Here is a 19,365-nt window from a genome sequence, read left to right as displayed (position 1 = left end):
AAATTATTAACTGATTCTGTTTTTTTTGTTTAAATAAGACTCCAGGAATCCTTTTCCCACAAAGGATGATTTACCTACAGGTATTAACCTACAGGGGTGGAGGGTGACTAGAGAGAGGCTAGCACACGTCACAAGGAAATAAAAATTATCCTTTATTTAATTTTGCTCTTATTTTTTAAAGATTACTGAGCAATAAAATCACATGCTTTGCATATTACAGAACTTAAAACTTTATTGGATAAATACAAACAACAAAGTGGAATAGAATTGCTTTATAACTAGGACCAACTAAGAATGACAATTAGATTAAGTTTTGGGGGGTGGGGAGGGAATTGTGGGGAGTTGGAACAAGAATGAAAAGAGAGCATGAAACCTTGAGGAAGAGACTCAGAGCAGTGCTGGGGAGTAAAATGACCAGCAAATACCTCTACCTAGGCTGCCTCCTTGCTGTTCATACTACATCCCAGGTCTGGCCTGTCACATGCTGAGTCTGGCAGTGCCTAAATCTTCACAGATTGGAACTTCAAGTCCCCACTTGGCAGTCAGTCCCTCCTCCCTCTATTGCCACTGAGCCTAGTAGCGTGGGATCTGCTTCTCTGTAGCTTCAATGGGCTGGTAAAATACTGAGATGGGGTGTGGTGGGTTTTAAGTCTTAAGTCTTTAAGTTTTCCTCATTTTATAAACAGGAAAATGGAGGATTAATGGAGTAATCTAAAGCATTGTGCTGGCTAAAGGCAGAGTATATAGGAGTAGAGTCAGGTTGTCATAATGCTCCTTCACTCCTGTCTATTTAAGAAGGTGTGGAAAGATGCCAGGGATTATGCCTACAAATATTTAAATCTTCAAGGTTAATGAGCAGGAGAACAGGTCTAGGCTGAAGGAACAGGGCTTTTTTTTTTTTCTTTTCCTCCAATTTTGTCAGTATAGAAATGAACAAATGGCTTTAAGTCCAGAAATCAGTAAATTGGAAGAGGCAAGACTGAGATTAAGGATGTTAAAGTGATAAACTAAAATATATTATAGCAGAGTTGAAAGGGTGTTCTCATCAAGTGAAAAGGGTAAACAAGCTTCAGTGATTGTGAGTGATTGAAGCATTAGACAACAAGAAACATGTGGTAAATGTGGGAAGCTAACTGATTTCGAGACCCCAGAAATCGTCAATAGAACAGAGCCACTGGAAAGGAGGTGACATTGATCCTGAACAAATGATAAGGAATAGAAATAGACAAGAGTTGGGTCAAAGAGAACGAGGAACTGTGAAGCATTGGTCACTAGTGGAATACCACATGAATAGTGACATCACTGAAGATTTGATCCAAGATTGCAAGAGAAGGAAAAAATATGAGACAGATGCTCAGTTATCTGGGAAAGGAAAGAGAAGCCTAGGGATTGAAGGTGACACAGGCAAGTATTATTATTATCTTCATATGCCAGGATGGTTGTTGTTATCAGTACATAGAAATTTGTTCTGAAAATTGAGGACAATATCCCTTCCATTTTTACCCTATTCTTTTTATGGATAGTAAAAGAAAGTTAAATCTCAGTGAGAGAGAGAAGATTTTTAGGAGATGAATTCACTGAGCAGATTGCTGTTTATGTGTGCAATGCTGACTGCTCCAAAAGTATGTTTGCACCTGCATGTTAGTACTAGAAAGTCTACCAAAAATTATTTTATTTGCTTTAGGCTTTGCCTTCTGCTATAATGTAATTATTTTGGAACAGTTTGTCCCTAACTATATCATTTATTTAAAACAATGTGATCAATCCAATTACACTAATGGCAGAGTTGCTCATATCAAACTAATCTTCTTGCTGATAACAGTAATAACTCTGGAAAAAATATAAAACACAGCTCTTTGAAGGCACTGGACACCAAGAAAAGCAGGTAGAACCTGGAGGAGTTATGACCCTTGAAAAAAGGAAAGCAATCTAGGTGAGATCCACATTTAACCAGCTTTTCCCCCAGAAGGCATTCCCAGTTTGCTCAGAGCATCTGGAAAGAGCTCAAGCAGAAAGCAGCAGTCTTACTGGGTTGAAAAGCCAGACATAAGAGTTCTGGGTTGCTAAAGCAGTGGAAAATTGAGGGAGGAAATCCAAGGAAGGAAGCAACTACAAAAGGGAAGTTCCCAAATCTGCATCCTCTCAATCCTTGGATGAGTCCTAAACTGCAAAGGAATTTAATGGAAAATAAGAGCTTAGCAGCTAAAAGAGCTGAACAGAGTTCAGCAACTGCCCAGTCCTGAGGAGAGAAAATTTAAGGTTCAACCTCACCCAAGTTTTTTTTTTTTTTTGGTTTTAAAATTTTTTATTGAAGTATAACATATATACAGACGTGCACAAACTGTAAGTGTGCAGATCAATAAATTATCACAAGTGAACATTCTCTGGTAATTACACCAAAATCAAGAAATAGAATATTGCCAGAATCTCAGAAACTTATATCTTAACCTCTCTCTGCAACTACTTCCTCCCCAATGTTTACCACAGAATGACTTTCCAGCACCATGGCTTAGTTTTTGCCTGTTTTGAACTTCAGATAAATTCAATCATTTGGTATGTATTGTTTTGTGTCTGGCTCCTTTCATTCAACATTACGTTAATGATATTCATCCACATTTTGTATACCAGTAGATCTTATTTTTTTATTGCTGTATAATATTCCATTGCTTGGTTATACCAATATATTCATCCTTTCTACTATTGATAGGCTTTTGAGTAACAGCCAATTTGGGATATAATGAATAATTCTCCTGTGAACATTTTGTTACGTATCTATTGGTATTGTGATTTCATTTTCTAAATCAAAGATTAAAATTGGTTGCACCAAAATACAACCTCACCCAAGTTAGAGGGGGTGTTTGTGTTTCCATTGAAACTCTAGATTAGGGGTAAGTATCATACCCACAGACTAAGTGTTATGCCCTAGAACCAAGGGCAAAACTGAAAAAGATCTGCTCTGAAAAAGTCTAAAACCAAGTCTCTAGAGAATCAAGATTATATTCACCAATAATTAAACCATTGCTAGAACATAACTCAGAGAAAGATAACATAATACAAAGCCTCTACAACATATCATACACTATATAATAAAACATTAATAGACATGCTGACAAGCAGGAAATGTGTCCCATCATTAATAAGAATAAAAATCTGTCAATAAAAGATGATCCAAAAATGATCCATATTTGGAATTAGCAGATAATTAGTTTACAATAACATTATAAATAAGATAAAGAAATTACAGGAAAAGATAAATATAAGTGATGAATAGAGGAAGAAGTTCAGGAAAGATGTGAAAATCTTTAAAAAGAAGCAAGTGAGAATCCTAAAAATTGAAAAATACAATATATGTAAAAAAATTTGTAATGGATTAATAACAACAGACTGGTACTACAGAAGAAAGGATCATATGACTTGAAGATATGAAAATAGAAAGCATCTAAACTGAAGCATTTCATTAAAAGAAAAGAAAAAGCCCAAATGACCTGTATGACATTACATGTAAATGATTCCCAGAAGTAGAGGGAGGGATGATAAGGCATAAAAATATTCAAAGAAATATTGGATGAAATTTTTCCAAATTTGATTTAAACTACCAACCCACAGGTCTAAAATGCTCAGTGAACCTAAAATAGGATCTATACAAAGAAAATAACACCTAGGTATACCATAGGAAAGATGACTAACTATTCATCAGAAACAATTGAGGCCAGAAAACAATAAAATGACATCTTAGAGTGCTAAAAGAAACCAACACAGAACTCTATATTGAGCAAAGATATCTTTAAAAATGTAGGCAGATAAATAAAAGCTGAAATAATTTTCACCAGCAAGAAGTACAAAAGAAATGTCTTTAAGCTGAAGGAAAATGATGTCTGGTGTAAATACAGATCTACAGCATGAAAGGAAGATCACTGGAAATGATAAATATGTAGGTAAATATAATACATTATTGGTTTTCTTTACTTAATGCCTTTAAAAGACAATAAATTATTTAAAGTAAAAATAAAAACAATGTATTATGGTATAAATAACATAAAGAAGATATATGACAATAAGAGCAGAATGGAAAGAAAGGTGACAAATGGAATTATCCTGTTTAAAAGTTCTTACATCATACATACGATATTAATTCAAGGTAGACATAAATTAAGGATGCATATTATAACCCCTTTTGGCACCTATTAGTAATAGAGAAGGGTATATCTAAAAGGCTAATAAATGTGATAAAATGGAACATTAAGACTACCCAATTAATACAACAGAAGATAAGGAAAGAGCAAGGAACAAAGAACAGAGGGGAATACAAAAAGCATATAGCAAGATGGTAGACTTAAAGCAGCTAAATTAATAATTATATTAAATATAAATGGACTAAAGTCTTCAACTAAAAAGAGATTTTCAGACTTGATAATAAAGCAAGGCCCAACTATATGGAATTTACAACAGATGAACTTTAAATATAAACACATAGAAATTGAAAGTGGGAAAAAGGAAAGTGGTATATCATGCAAACACCAAGCATAAAAAAGCTGGTGTTAGTATATTATTATAGGACAGAATAGACCTCGAAAAGGGAGAGAAAAAGAGGAATCATTTCAACATAATAAAAAATTTCATCAAGAAGATATAGCAATCCTAAATGTGCATGTACCTATTAATAGAGCTTCAAAATACCAGAAACAAAAACTGCCAGAATAAGGGAGAAATAGACAAATCAACAAGCAAGCTTGGAGATTTAAATCTCCCACTGTCAACTGTAGAGTAACTAGACAGAAAAATTCAGTAAGAATGGAGAATATGTGAACAACATTATCAAACAATTTGACCTTGACATTTAAAAATACTACAAGCAACTAGTGCAGAATACATATCAATTTTAAGTGCTCATGTTTATGCTAGGCATAAAACACATCCCAGTATGCAGAGTCCAGAAATAGACTGACACACATATGGTCAATAGATTTTCCATATAGGCATGTGCAAATCAATGGGTAGAGGCAAGTCAATGGGTAAAGAAGAGGTTTTTTTTTTAATAAATGATGTTGGAACAACTAGACATATGTTTGGGAAAGCAATTTTACTCCTACCTTGTAAAAATATAAATTCATGATGGATCATAGATATAAATATGAGTTAAGATATAAACTTCTAGAAAAAATATAAGAAAATATATTTACAACCATAGTGTAGAAAGATTTCTTAGAACAGAGAAAACACTAAGCATAAGAGAAAATAATACATTGGACTGCATCAAAACTAAATATCTGTGCTAATCAAAGGGCACCATTAATAATAAAAAGTTTAGCTACAGTGGAAGAAAATATTCACAACAAATATATCTAACAAAGAAGTTATATTCAGAACATATAAAAATGTTATGAATCAGTAATAAAAAGACAAAGAACCCAATAAAAATGGGCAAAGGACTTAGATACTTGACAAAAGAGAATATATAAATAGCCAGTAAGCACATACAAAGGCAATCAACACCTGAAACTAATATTGTAAATCAACTATACTTCAATTTATAAAAAAGCAATCAACACCATCAGTTATCAACAAATTGAAAATGATACCTATAAATGAAATACATCTTCATTCCCACTAGAACAACTAAATTATAAATATTGGTACTAAGAAATGTTGACAAGGATGTGAAGCAACTGTAATTTTTTTATATTGGTGAGTGTGCCACAACTTTGGAATACTGCCTGGCAGTTTCTTAAAAGTTATGCATATATCTAAACCTCGACCCAGCAATTCCACTTCAAGAGAGATGAAAAGATATGTCCACCAAGAGGCTTGCTCAAGAATTTTTATAGCCACTTTATTCATAATAGCCCCAAACTGTAAATAAAAAAGTTTCTATTAAAAGAATGGATAAAACAAATTTTGCTATTTGTATGGATCCACAATGGCACACCACTCAGCAACAAAAAGAAATGAACAACTGATACATGCAACAGCATACCTGAATCTCAAAAGCATTATATAGAGCTAAAGAAGTCAGACTCAAAAGAGCACAGACTGTATGATTCCATTTATTAAAAGTTCAAGAACAATACTAATCTCTAGATATAGAAATCATAATAGTGGTTGTCTCAGAGCAAACGTGTGAGCATTCACTGGAAAGCTTTCTGGAGCAAAGAAAATGCTATAGGGATTGACTGGAATAGTGGTTGACTGGGTATGTATACCTTTGTCAAAATTCATTTACCTATTTGCACTTGATCTGTTCATTTTATTGCATTTACATGTTACACCAAAAGAAACACTATGAATGAATTTATTGTATCTTTCCCTTTTAGCAAGCAATGGTTCTAGACCAGGAGTAATTTTACTCTCCCAGGGGACATTTGGCAATGTCCGCTGACTACTTTGATTATCATAGCTTGGGGTATGATCTAGTGCATAGAGGCCAGGGATGCTGCTAAACATCCTACCTGGCACCAGACAGCCCCCACAGCAAAGAATTAGCCAAAAATGTCAACAGTGCCAAGATTGAGAAACCTTGCCTTATAGGGAGGAAGAGAAAGGCATCATTCATAAGGACATTTGACACCTGAATACAAGAAAAAGTGGCCTTAGTGAAGGGGAAAGGGGGAACAAAACTGAACCAGATTTAAATGAAGTAGAGAAGACAAAAAGAATAGAAAAAAATAGTTTAAATAAAGTGAAGATGGTCTATGTTAGAGGATTGAATTCATAAGGCTGGTAGAAAATCTAACTGATGAAAAATAAAGAAGGGGAATGGATATAAAGTTGGGTGGATGCTGCATTATGTGTTAAGATCTGTGTTATGATCTGTGAATGTAAAATACAGGGAAACAGGGAATAGAAGCAGAGGGGAAGTGAGATAAATAGTGGGCTCTGAAGAAATGAGAATCTGATTTAGTTTGCATGTACCATAGGAAGTAGAAAAAGCACAGCTCAGGCACAAAGAGAGAGACAAAATAAGATATGAAAGTTAGGGATACAATTATAGAGTACATGATGATAGAGAGACAAGTACTCAGAGGCACAGAAACAGAAGCTCACATGCATGGAGGTAATTAAAGCTTGTCCCCAAAGGTCAAAAGAAATGCATCCTTCCATAAATCCCTCTTGCGCTTAGACTATACAGCTCTTATCAGCAAGATGATACCCTGGATGGGTGGAGAGTGACCCAGATGGTGGCCAATTTTATTTCCCACTCCCTCTAAGCTACCTGCTGCTAAGTCTTATCGAAAAGGTGCTTTCTGAGAACGCTTGTCTCGAGGGCACAAGAAGGAGGAAGCTATTCAGTACAGTGGGCAATTGCTTTCGATAGAAAGATATCCTTGGCTTGTGAAACAGAAGCAATATAAATTAGTAAACATCCAAAAGGAACATTTAAAAAATTGATATAACCTTACATCACACCAGTATAGGAAAGAAGAAGCAAGAGCATGAAGAAGATAAAAGAAAAAGAAGAGTGTGAAATGGAAGAGTAAAGAAAAACTAGATTAGAAATTAAGAGTAGAAAAGACAGAACTACCACTCCAATGCTGACACGTTAGGATTTCCAAATGATAGTCTTTAGCCCAATATTTCAGTTTTATGTATAAATTTATTTCAATTACAAAAGTAATACATGCTATTATTAAAACTACAGATGTTTAAGTAAGAAGTGATAAACAAAATAGATGTTAAATAAATAAGCTTATTTATTCCTTTATTAATGGACATTTGGGTAGTTCTACTTCTTGCTATTATAAAGTATGTTTTGAGGGACAAATTATATTACCCTTGTACATATACTCTTATGCACCTGTGTGAGTTGTTCTTTGTATATGTAATCTAGTGCACCTGTGTGAATCTATCTGCAGGGTAAATTCCTAGGATGGAATTGCTATGTTGAAAGATACACACACTTAAATTTTGATGCATAGTTCCTTCCAAAACATTTGTACCAATTTTTCTGTCATCAAAAATGTATGACTACCTGTTTCCTTATGGCCTTATTACCATTACTAAAGGAGGTAATGAACTAGGGAGTGGAAACAGGAGTCATATTGAAGTATTACATGGCAGAGAGCTTAAAACTACCTCTTAAACATCAATATCCTACAAATATACCTTGGTCATTCTTACTTGATGCCATCTAATGCAAAGCCCTGGCTTTCTCCATCTTGTTGGCTCCTCTCCAATTTTTCCCTTCAAGGCTAAGGTTTGGGTAAGTGGGAGTGAAGAAGAAGTGTAAAGATAAGATACTTTATTGAATAAATTCCATGTGCCAGGCATTGTGCTGTGTTATATTTGTTTTTTTTTTTAATTTTTCAATATTCAAAATACCAGTATACCATAGCTAATATCAATGAAAGTAGATTTGATGCAAGAGGTATTATTAGAGATAGAAAAGACATTTTGTGATGATAATTATATAACAATCCTAAATTTGCCTGCACCAAGAACATAGCTTTAAAATATATAAAGCAGAAGTGATAGAACTAAATAAAAGAAAAAGAAATAGACAAATTCACAATTATAATTGGAGATTTTAACACACCTCTCTCAGCAACTAAAAGAACAAGGAGCCAAGAAATTGGTAAGAAAAGAGACAACTTGAATAACATGATTAACTAACTTGGCCTAACATATATAAAACACTGTAACCCAACAACTACAGAATAAATATTTTTCTTGAAAGCACATGGAACGTTTTACCAAAATAGACCATAAGCTGAGGCAAAAAATAAGACTCAACCAATTTCAAATGATTTAAATCTTAGAGTATGCTTTCTGACTCTAGTGGAATTAAACTAGAAATCTATAATAGATTAACTAGAGACTCCCCAGGTGTCTGGAAATTAAGCAACACACTTCTTTTTATATAGCCCATAAATAAATAAATTCAAGAATTTATTCTAGGAATGTAAGGGGGATTTAACATTGAAAACTCAATCAATGTAATTCCCCATATTAACAGAATAAAGAAAAAAATCACATGGTAATCTCAATAGATGCATAAAAAGCACTTGATAAAATTCAAAACCTATTTACGATTTTTAAAAAGAAAACTCTTAGCAAACTAGGAATACAAGGAGACTTTCTTAGTCTGATAAAGATATCTACAAGGGCTTCCCTGGTGGCGCAGTGGTTGAGAATCTGCCTGCCAATGCAGGGGACACGGGTTCGAGCCCTGGGCTGGGAAGATCCCACATGCCACGGAGCAACTGGGCCCGTGAGCCACAATTACTGAGCCTGCGCGTCTGGAGCCTGGGCTCCGCAACAAGAGAGGCCGCGATGGTGAGAGGCCCGCGCACCGCGATGAAGAGTGGTCCCCACTTGCCGCAACTAGAGAAAGCCCTCGCACAGAAACGAAGACTCAACACAGTCATAAATAAATAAATAAAAGAACGTGAATTTCTTAAAAAAAAAAAAATCTACAAAATATCTCTAGATAATATCATACTTAATGGCCAAATATAGGATGCTTTTTCACTTGGGATTGGGAACAAGAAAAAAGATACCCATTCTTTCCACCTGTATTCAACATTGTACTGGGGGGCCCTAGCTAGTGTAATAAGAGAAGGAAACAAAATAAAAGATATAAGATTGGAAAGGAAGAAGTAAACATGTTATTATTCACAGATCACATAATTATAAACACAAAATCCAAAAGAATCTACAAACTACCTGAAATAAATGAATTTAGCAAGCTCCATGGATGAAAGGTCAGTACATAAAAATCTATTTCTACATACCAGCAATAAACAATCAGAAAATGAAATTTTATAAAAATACCATTTATAATAGCACCCCCCAAACTTTTAAAAACCACGGAAGTAAATTTAATGAAAGGTGCAAAAGACTTTTACCCTTAAAACTATAAAACATGGTTGAGATCAAGTAAATAAACTTAAAATGAAGAGATATGCCAGGTCCATGGATTGAAAGACTCAATATTATAAAGAGGTTGATTCTTTCCAAACTGATATATAAATTTTTTTTTTTTTTTAGGTAAGAAATGGACTTACTTAGAGAGATACACATTCCATAGAATTGCAGTCCATCTCAAAAAGGCAAGAATGACCTTGGGAGAAATAAATACACTCTACCGACAGAGTATGGGCCATCTCAGAAGGCGAGAGTCCCCGAAATATGAGGTGGTTAGTTTTTACGGGCTGGGTAATTTCATAGGCTAATGAGTGGAGGATTATTCCAACTATTTTGGAGAAGGGATGGAGATTTCTAGGAACTGGGCCACTGCCCACTTTTTGGCCTTTTATGGTTGGCCTCAGAACTGTCATGGCACTGATGGGTGTGTCATTTAACTAATGTATTACAATGAGCGTATAAATTTAATGCGATCCGGTCAAATCCAGGAGTTTTTTTCTGGTAGAATTTCCAAGCTGATCCTAAATTTTATATTTAAATGCAAAGGACCAAAAATAGCCAAAATAATCTTGAAGAAAAACAAATCTGGAGTGCTTACATTACCAGATATCAAGACTTACAAACCAGCAGTAACTAAGACAATATGGTACTGAGGTAAGCCTGGTCATATAGACCAATAGAACAGAATAGAGTCCAGAAATAGGCCTGCACACTTGCAGTCACCCCATTCACAACAAAAGCACAACTGCAATTCAGTGGGGGGAAATGATGGTCCTTTCAATAAATGATCTGCATGTATTGCTTTCCAGAGAGGAAAACAAAACAAAAATCTTGAATTTTACCTCACAATATACACACAAAAATAATTTGAGATAGATCACAAACCTAATTGTGAAAGATAAGACAATAAAACTCTAGAATAGAATATTGTACAACATCTTCACGAACTTGGGAAAGCTGTCTTAAATATGACCCCAAAAACATTACCCATAAAATAAAAAATTAAATTGGATTCCATTAAAATTAAGAACCTCTGTTCATCCAAGAGACCCATTAAGGCAAGCCACCTACTGGGAAAAGATATTTGCAATACATACATCCAATAAAGAACTCAATACCCAGAACATATAAAGAATTCCTTTAGATCAACAAGGAAAATACTAACCTGATTAAAAATTGGACAAAAAGACTTGGACAGGCACTTCATAACAGAGGATATCCAAATGACCAGTAATTATATCAAAAGGTGTATAACAAAATTGGTCATCAGGGAAAATGCAGATTAAAATCACAGTACTATATGATTATACCCCACCCAGAGTGGATAAAATTGTAAAGAGCAGCAGTACCCTGTACTGGTAGAAATGTGGATCAATACAACAATTTTGAAAAGTATTTGGCCGATCGACTATGGCTAGACATACATATACCCTGTGACCCAGCAATTCCACTCTTGGTATGTACCCAACTGAAGTCAATGCTTACGTCTATGGCAGTGTTATTTAAAATAGCCCCAAACAGGAAATAATCCAAATGTTCATCAAAAGCAGTAAGTAAATTGTGGTATATTTTTACAAAGAAATACAATGGAAAAAGAACATATTACTGCTACACACAACAACATGGCTGAATTTCATGCAGAAAACGTTATGTGAAAGTAGCCAAACACAAGAGGGCATACTTATATTTCTGTTTATATAAAGTACACAAACAGGTAAAATTAATCAGCGTGGCGATGGAGGTCAGTATCGCAATTACCATTTGGAGATTTTTGACTAGAAGGGAACACAACAAAGACTTCTGGGATGTTGGAAATACAAACTTTGGTGAAAGTTTGTCTCTCAGGGTGTTAAGTCCCTGCACCTCTGGTTTGTGTCATTTGGCCCATCTGCACTGCCTCTGACAAAGTCAGATCCCAGGTGCCGTGGGGTGATGCTTTATGTGAGCCAAAGCCTCTGTGAATCTGTTTAGGCTGAACTTGGGCACCAGAGAGAGTGGGGCTGCCACCACACCCTGTCCAGTGGAGGCCATGCTAAACTCCGCCCTCTCCCTGGGGAAGCAAAGAGCCAGTGGTGTTAGGAGATGAGGCAACCGAGGCAGCAGCAAGGACTCTCCATTGAGGGAGCAGCCAAGGCCCAGCCAGCAGGGAAGACCATGCAAAATATGAGGAGGCACCTCAACTGGATCTGTCCTACCGGTGACCCCTGTCATAGGCACCTGCACCAGCCACAGCCCGGCAAGGGCAAAGCAACTAAAGGCTCAGACCCCTCAGTAAGGAAAGGTTGGGTTATACCAACAGGCAAAAAAAAAAAAAAAAAAAAAAAAAAACACAGATCAGTCAAAATGCTGGCTAAAAATGAGGGAAATTGGTGATGAAGGAAGGAGATAATACATATCTATAATGGCCTTGAGACCAGCTATAGCAGCATTGTGATTTATTTCAATAACTCTGTCGCTTTGGGTATTTTAGGAGATTGCAATTGGCCAGCACTTCAAAGGAGATTCTATGAATGATTCTATGAGAGGGCTTGTACCCTCTCTCAGGGAAAAAGTAAGACAGCTTGTGCCCCTGCCCCCAATTCCAGCCTTAACTTATAATATTGGAGCTAGATAGGATGAAAGGAGGTGAGTGGATCTGAGCAGTTCAAGAAGTAAATTGTACTGGACTCATCTTATTGAAGCTCCTTAGGGTTGTTTGGCCCCACCTGTCCACCTGACCCAATGGGCACTTGCTCCTCCTCAGTTACTACCTACTCCTTGTAGGCCCAAGTGGTTTTACTGCCAGAGGTCAACAGGCACCACCTGGCATCTTTGGCTCTTTATACACCACAGGGCATAGGATTTTCTTTCCAAGCAGCTGCTGAATGGGCTGGGTGACACAGCCAGAAAGGTGATCACCTGCAGGAGATCACCTGTAGGAGATGAGAAGGAGCCAAACACTTTTCCTTCCTCCTATAGCCCATTAGGAGACATCCCAGAAAGCAGGGCAGGTGCACCTGCAGGGTGGCCTGCTGGGTCTGTTTACTATTCCAGAGCCAGCTTAGTAAGCGCCTTTCATTGCTTCCCAGGCTTCCCTGAATCATTTCCCCTTTTTCTCACTCTCACTGTTCTGGGATTAAGCTTGCAAATCATTTTCACATAAGCTTGTCTTAGGCTCTCTTTTCCAGGGAACCCAGGAGAGACACATATAGTGGGGGGGGGGGGGGGGTATGAGATATTTTAAAATGTAAAATTTTTTATGACATATGTATAATAAATGCATACATTTATTCAATAAGAATTGACTAAATTATTTTTATATAAAAGTATATTTAGATTATCTGGACAACTATTTTATCATTGAGTACTTCCACTCTATTCCAACGCTTCACTTTTGATTGATTAAAGACTACATACTTAAGCAATAAGTACTAATTATTAGCAACAAGTACCAATTTAATTTTTATGAGTGAGTGTCAAAGACAGAGAAGATGAAATTGATGCTTACCACTGTGTGAAGATCAAATGAAGTTATGGGATGAAGGGATATTTCAAGTAATTTGAATATAGGACCAGTTTGAATTGGTAGACCAATTTGAGTTTTCATGTGAGATTTGGCAAACTTAAAAGAATCTATGCAGTAGCTGGCAGTCCACAATTCATATTCTGAGAGACATTTAATTTCAGTAAAATAATTGAATGCTAATTTGAATTTAACTGGGCAGTAGAAGCTATGGAATAGTGAAATAGAGGTTTGATGAGGAAACTTGAGGGAGTTTCCCTTGCACAGTGAGATATAAATTTTATCTTTTCATTATAGAATATTCAATAATATCTAATGTGGCTTGCTAATGTTTTGGTGCAAGTAGATTGTCTAAGGGAGTAACGAGAGGTGCTGAGGTTACATAAAGATCGAAGACGATAAAAATAAATACCACCATGAGGGATAACTGGATATACAGTTTATACTTAATGAATGCGTACTGAATACTCAGAACAGTCAGGCCTCCACTGGGCAGGCAGGGGTTAGAGGGTGGGGTTGGGTGGGTCGGTGTCCCTGGCTGGACAAACATTTGTAAGAAGTAAACATCTTTCAATGGCAAAGCTGCTTATCAGCTGTGAGTCCTTCCTGGGAACCAGATGTGGCTCCCTGCCCTTGTTCCCAGGAAATGGCAAAGGTGAAGGCAAGGCTAATATTCCTTTCAAAACAAAATATTTAAAAGTACACAAAATTTGAGATGAAATTGTAGTTATCATAATGATAGCTATAGTTATCATTCGTCATAGTGGTGGCAAATCCAATAGTGAAACAATCTGGGGTCATGGGGTTAAAATCCTGTGATAAACCACCTCTGATAACTTGGAAAAATGTGCGTTTATGTATCCATATATATAGGGGTAAGGAAAGATGCCTCCATAACTAACATTTTCCAAAGAGAGAACTCAAAGGGAGATGTACAGCAATGGGGTCATTTAAGAATTCGGTTTTCATCTTGGTCCTTCACCTTCTGGAAGGGGCCCTGAGTGATTCACTCATTCAGCTGAACAATAATGGCTATGAAGGCGTTGTCATTGCAGTTGACCCTAATGTGCCAGAAGATGAAACACTCATTCAACAAATAAAGGTAAGTCCTAAATGGTAATTATCCATGCTTTTTTGAAAAATTAAGCATAATATTGTGATAGAGGAAACGTGAGTTCTCTAATTCCAGCTGCGTGGCACTGGCAAGTTTTTTTTTTTACCTGTGTCTTCATTTCTTCAGCTATAAAATGGAAATAATAACACAACCATTATGATTCTTCTGAGAGATGAGATAATAAATGCAATGCACATAATTCAGAGCTTGATATATTGTTGGCACTTAATAAATGATTTCATTGAAAATTATTTAGTTCTGCAACCAAGGCAGAGCCAACTACACTTGGCAGATATTGTGAGATGCGCAGAGGGTAATTCCTTTGCCTGATTTTACCACTGGCTCATATCAGAGTCTCCTTTCATCCTCCTAATTGTAACCTGCTTCTCTGCAATTATAATATAGGAGTCCAAGATGCAAATCTCTGACTTAAGAACAAGCCTGACCCTTACAGTGTGAGGAAACCCTGCATTTTCCCAGCCCCGGTGCAAAGTGTCCTCTCGGGGCTGCTGAGCAGCCTCATTTCACTTGTTGCTTTCTCTGTAGGGGAAGGAAAAACTAGGGAAGAGGACTCTTCCCGTCCAGGCAGAGGCATCTAACTGTTGTAAGATAGAGGGATTAGAGAGGTTTTGTACAACAGCAAACAGCAAAGAATAAGAGGGAAATGTCTTATAAAAGACCACCCTGGAAAGCAGCTGTAGCACACCCAGAGGTGGTACTGCATAATGAACAGAAGTACTGGTTTATAAAATGGGGATAATAATAAGTATCTTCCTCACAGGGCTTTGTGAGGATTAACAATGCATGCATAAAAGGGAAGCTAGGTGAAAGGTATATGGGAACTCTGTACATTTTTTGCATGTTATCTGTTAAGTCTAAAATTACCTCAAAAACTTAGATAGAAAGGGCTCATCATTCCTTACCAAGCCAAAGGGACTGAGACTTGTTTCTGGGCAAAGTTCCTGAGTGTGAGCTCAGAAGTTAATAGTGCAAGGGCCCCCAAGGGTCTCCTCGAAAGGTTCCTTGCTCTAAACAGAAGCAAACCCAGAAAGATGGAGTTTGGGGAGAGAACCGTCTCTACCACCAAGAGGAGTTTGGGGCTGGAGAAGTACAGCAGTTGAGGGAGAGAGGAAGTTCACCTGCTTAAACCAGAAGACCATCAGATATTACTGCCATCAGTGAAAGGGAAATTCATGCCTTCTGAAATTTCTTAACAATCAGAAAACTTGGGTGAGTCTTTGATTGCTTCTAAACTTAGGAATGGCATCAGAAAAAATAGCCACTTGGAGCAAGAGACCAGGAAAGTGTTGGAGGAAAGTGTGACCAGTATGTTTCTGTCTCCAGCTGGACAGTCAGTGGTGCTCAGGGACATGTGGGAAGGAGCACATTAGCGTCTCTAAGGACAATGGCAATTTGTATTTCTATGGTGCTTTAGAGCAAAAGCAAAAGGACTTTCACCTCACTCTCTTTGGGGGGGTTCCTCCTGAGAAATATACTTCTCCCTACAATTATTAAATTGGCTTTTTGGTATGAGCCCTAAGCGAGTTGGGTATGAGGGAGGTTGGTTTCCACGTTTCCTTGTCACAGGAGCACTTTTAAGGGCAATAGTGTGCTCAGAGTCCCTAACTGAGTAGCTAATAAAAGCGAGTCCCTATTTGATGTTCCAGACCTGCAGTCGAGGGACTTCACTGTGGGTTTTGCCACTTTCCTGGTCATCCCTCAGTCTCTGCTTTCTGGGGAGACTCTCCCCCGGGTGTCCTTGTGTGAGCAGAAGCCTCTAAGTCAGCTCTTAAATACCGTACTTGCTTCAGCAGGGCAGTCCGAGCGTCTCTCCACCTACAATACCGGCGGGTGGCGCTGCGGCAGTTCCATCCAGGGAGACTACACTCTCATCAGTATTGCATACGCAGTGGGAGCACAGGTCATAAGATGAGGGAGTGAGAATCAGGGAGAAGCGCTCTCTCGCTCTCTCTCACACACACACCACACAAGAAAGATAAACAACAGGAGTCGTTTGGGGCCTCCTCAATGTATGGGAACCCAGGCATCTTCGGTCTTAGCGCTCCTGGACAGTTTGCCCCTCATTATAACCTCTTCATTCATTCATTTGTTCCTTAATCCAAGAAATATTTACAGAGCATTTACATTATGTCAGGTACCAGGAATCCAGTGGTGAACAATATACTATCCCTATCCTTAAGGAATTACCAGCCCATTCTATAAACTTCATCCTCAACATTCTTCAAACCTCAAAAGCTTAAGTGTCTTTTTGGATATGAGGTCACTTTCTCAAAATATGGAACAGATGCCAAAGCAAAGATTCATTATTAACGTTTCTGTTAAAACATAGAAGACATTTCATGCTGCTTAGTCGTCTTCCTAGGAGACACTGAAAATTTACATTTCACAAGTCGAATTGTAATAAATACTCTAACATAGGAAGTTTTATACCTACTTTTCAACTTTCTGGTGATATTGGCTCAGTATTTTTATTTTAAAAAATTATACAATGTTAAATTCTCCTAGCAATTGTTTAAAATCTGGCTTCTTTTGGAAGGAGATGCAAATCATTTGGAGAGCTTTTATAAAACTAGCAAGGCAACCATTATTATCACCATGTGAAAGGTTGGAAACTGAAGCTCAGAGAGACAAAATAAATTCCGAAAGTTTAACCCATTAGCAAGCAACAGAGCAGGATTCACCCCTGCATCAGTACCCAAGTACTATTTCCCCATACAGTGATGAATTGTTTCTGCTCCTAAGGCCAACCTCCTAGACATCGGAGCCTAGTCACTCTGGTCTATTCCAGCAAGGACTTTCCTCCAGCAATGATCCCTTTTTTCTCTTGTATTATCAGGGTTTTTTTTTTCCATTAGCATATACATATAATAGTTCCCATTAAAAAAACAAACTCCCTTGCCCTGGAGTCTTCCTTCATCTACTGCTTCATTTCTCAATTCCCTTTTAATTTGTAGAAAAACTTCTTGACCCGCTGTCTGTTTTCACTGCCTCTGCTTCCTCACCTCCCGCCCTCTTGAATTCACTCATATGGAGCTGTTGTCTCCATTCCACAAAATGGTTTACTCAGGTTGCCAAATTCATTGCTCAGTTCTGAGTCCTCATCTTCCTTGATTGCTCAGCAGCATTCAACTCGGATGATCACTCTCTCCTTCCTGAAACACTCGCACCCTCTGCCTTTGGATTTCCTTCCTGTTCACCAGCTGCTCCTTCTGAGTCTCCTTTGCTGGCTCTCCCTCTTCCCACTTCTGAATACTGGGGCTCCTGGAGCTCAGTCTTCAGTCCTCTTCTTCCCTCTGTCTACACTCACTTTTGTGTTTCTCAATGATTTTCAGCCCTAATAGACCCAATTTCCCTTTCTATAATAAATATCTTGTAATACCCTTTCTATCAATACTATCTTATCATGATGCATCTCAGGGAATCTGCAGAGGCATTTATAATTTAACACTACAGCTCTTTTGTTTTAGAGAAATAAATTTAGGCATGATTTGAAAAGAGATTATATACTTATGCCACTTCCTTATATCTAACACTTAGTGCTATACTAAAAACAAATACTATCATAATATTTAGTTAGCCCCCAAATTATTATAGGAGTCAGCAGGTGTTGAAGTTGTATTCATTTTAATTTGAGTTTCTCTCCACTACTACTTGGTGTGAGATATTGAGACTAATACTCTCTAGTTCTCAGTTTCTCCCTTAAAGGCTCACTGATCCTCAAAGGATCATATAAAATGAAACTAAGAGCTAATATTTGATAAGCACTTGTGCTAAGTAAACATGGTTCCAAATGCTTTCTTGACTTCATTTGATCCTCACAATAACCTTATGAGCTGGTCACTGTAATATTTTCCATTTTATAATTGGGGAAACTGAGGCTCAGGAGGGCTCAAGGAAATTTCTTTTCTTTCTTTTTTTTTGGCCACGCCACGAGGCTTGTGGGATTCTAGTTCCCCAACCAGGGATCGAACCCAGGCCCCAGCAGTGAAAGCGCCGAGTCCTAACCACTGGACTGCCAGGGAACTCCCTCAAGGAAATTTCTGATGTCCCACCATAAGTGGTGCAGCTGGGATTAGTGTCTGCTTCTGGAGTCTTCACTGTCAACCATTACACTGTGACACAGAGCATGTGGTAAAAAATCTCAAAAAAGGCTAGCTATTATTATTAACAAAATAATCTCCTCTTCCAAGCTTGATAAATAGCTAGTTTTTGGAAATGTGAGATACAGATGTAAATTTGAATAATTGGTAATTTCATCATTTTTTCTGTCATTAAATGCTCTTGTTTATGTTCCCCCTCTCCTGACCAGGATATGGTGACCGAGGCATCTCCATATCTGTTTGAAGCTACAGAAAAAAGATTCTATTTCAAAAATGTTGCCATTTTGATTCCTCAAAATTGGAACACAAAACCTGAATATGTGAAACCCAAACTTGAGACCTACAAAAATGTGAGAATATCAAGTTCTTTTTTCAAATTTGGTTTTCTTTTGTGACTCAGATTTTTTCATCAAAATATTCTAGAATCAAATAAAATTGTTTCAGAATATGCTGGTGTGAAGTAAGGTCAATTCATTTGCTGAAATTTTGTAATGATGAAAACTTTTTCTTAAATTTCAGGCTGATGTTCTGGTTGCTGAACCTAATCCAACAGGTAACGATGGACCCTATACTGAGCATATGGGAGGCTGTGGAGAAAAGGGTAGTAAAATTTATCTGACTCCTGGGTTCCTAGCAGGAAAAATGTTGCTTCAATATGGATCACAAGGTATGGGTAGAGATGAAATATTCTGCTATATTTCTCATAATTTAATAATTTTATGTTGCAAATGGATAAACAATAGCATTATCTTTCTGAGTAAGAACAT

The 19,365-nt window shown here is 37.2% G+C and overlaps 1 protein-coding gene across 2 annotated transcripts in view; it reads left to right on the top strand.

Annotated features, from left to right (window-relative positions):
• The first annotated feature begins 2,692 nt into the window (after positions 1 to 2,692).
• CLCA1 (chloride channel accessory 1) overlaps positions 2,693 to 19,365 on the top strand; it is a 64,229-nt gene continuing 47,556 nt past the window's right edge. For both annotated transcript variants that reach the window (XM_082408184.1, XM_082408183.1), the window contains exons 1-3: positions 2,693 to 14,465; positions 18,808 to 18,948; positions 19,118 to 19,265. In XM_082408184.1, the coding sequence (XP_082264310.1) occupies positions 14,304 to 14,465; positions 18,808 to 18,948; positions 19,118 to 19,265 (451 nt within the window). In that variant the 5' untranslated portion in view covers positions 2,693 to 14,303. The remainder of the gene's footprint in view (positions 14,466 to 18,807; positions 18,949 to 19,117; positions 19,266 to 19,365) is intronic.

This window comes from Balaenoptera borealis (genome assembly GCF_965194805.1).
Source record: "Balaenoptera borealis genome assembly, chromosome: 1".
Classification (NCBI taxonomy): Eukaryota; Metazoa; Chordata; class Mammalia; order Artiodactyla; family Balaenopteridae; genus Balaenoptera; species Balaenoptera borealis.
The sequence above is the reverse complement of the archived record's forward strand: the minus strand, read 5'-3'. Positions and strand labels throughout refer to the sequence as shown.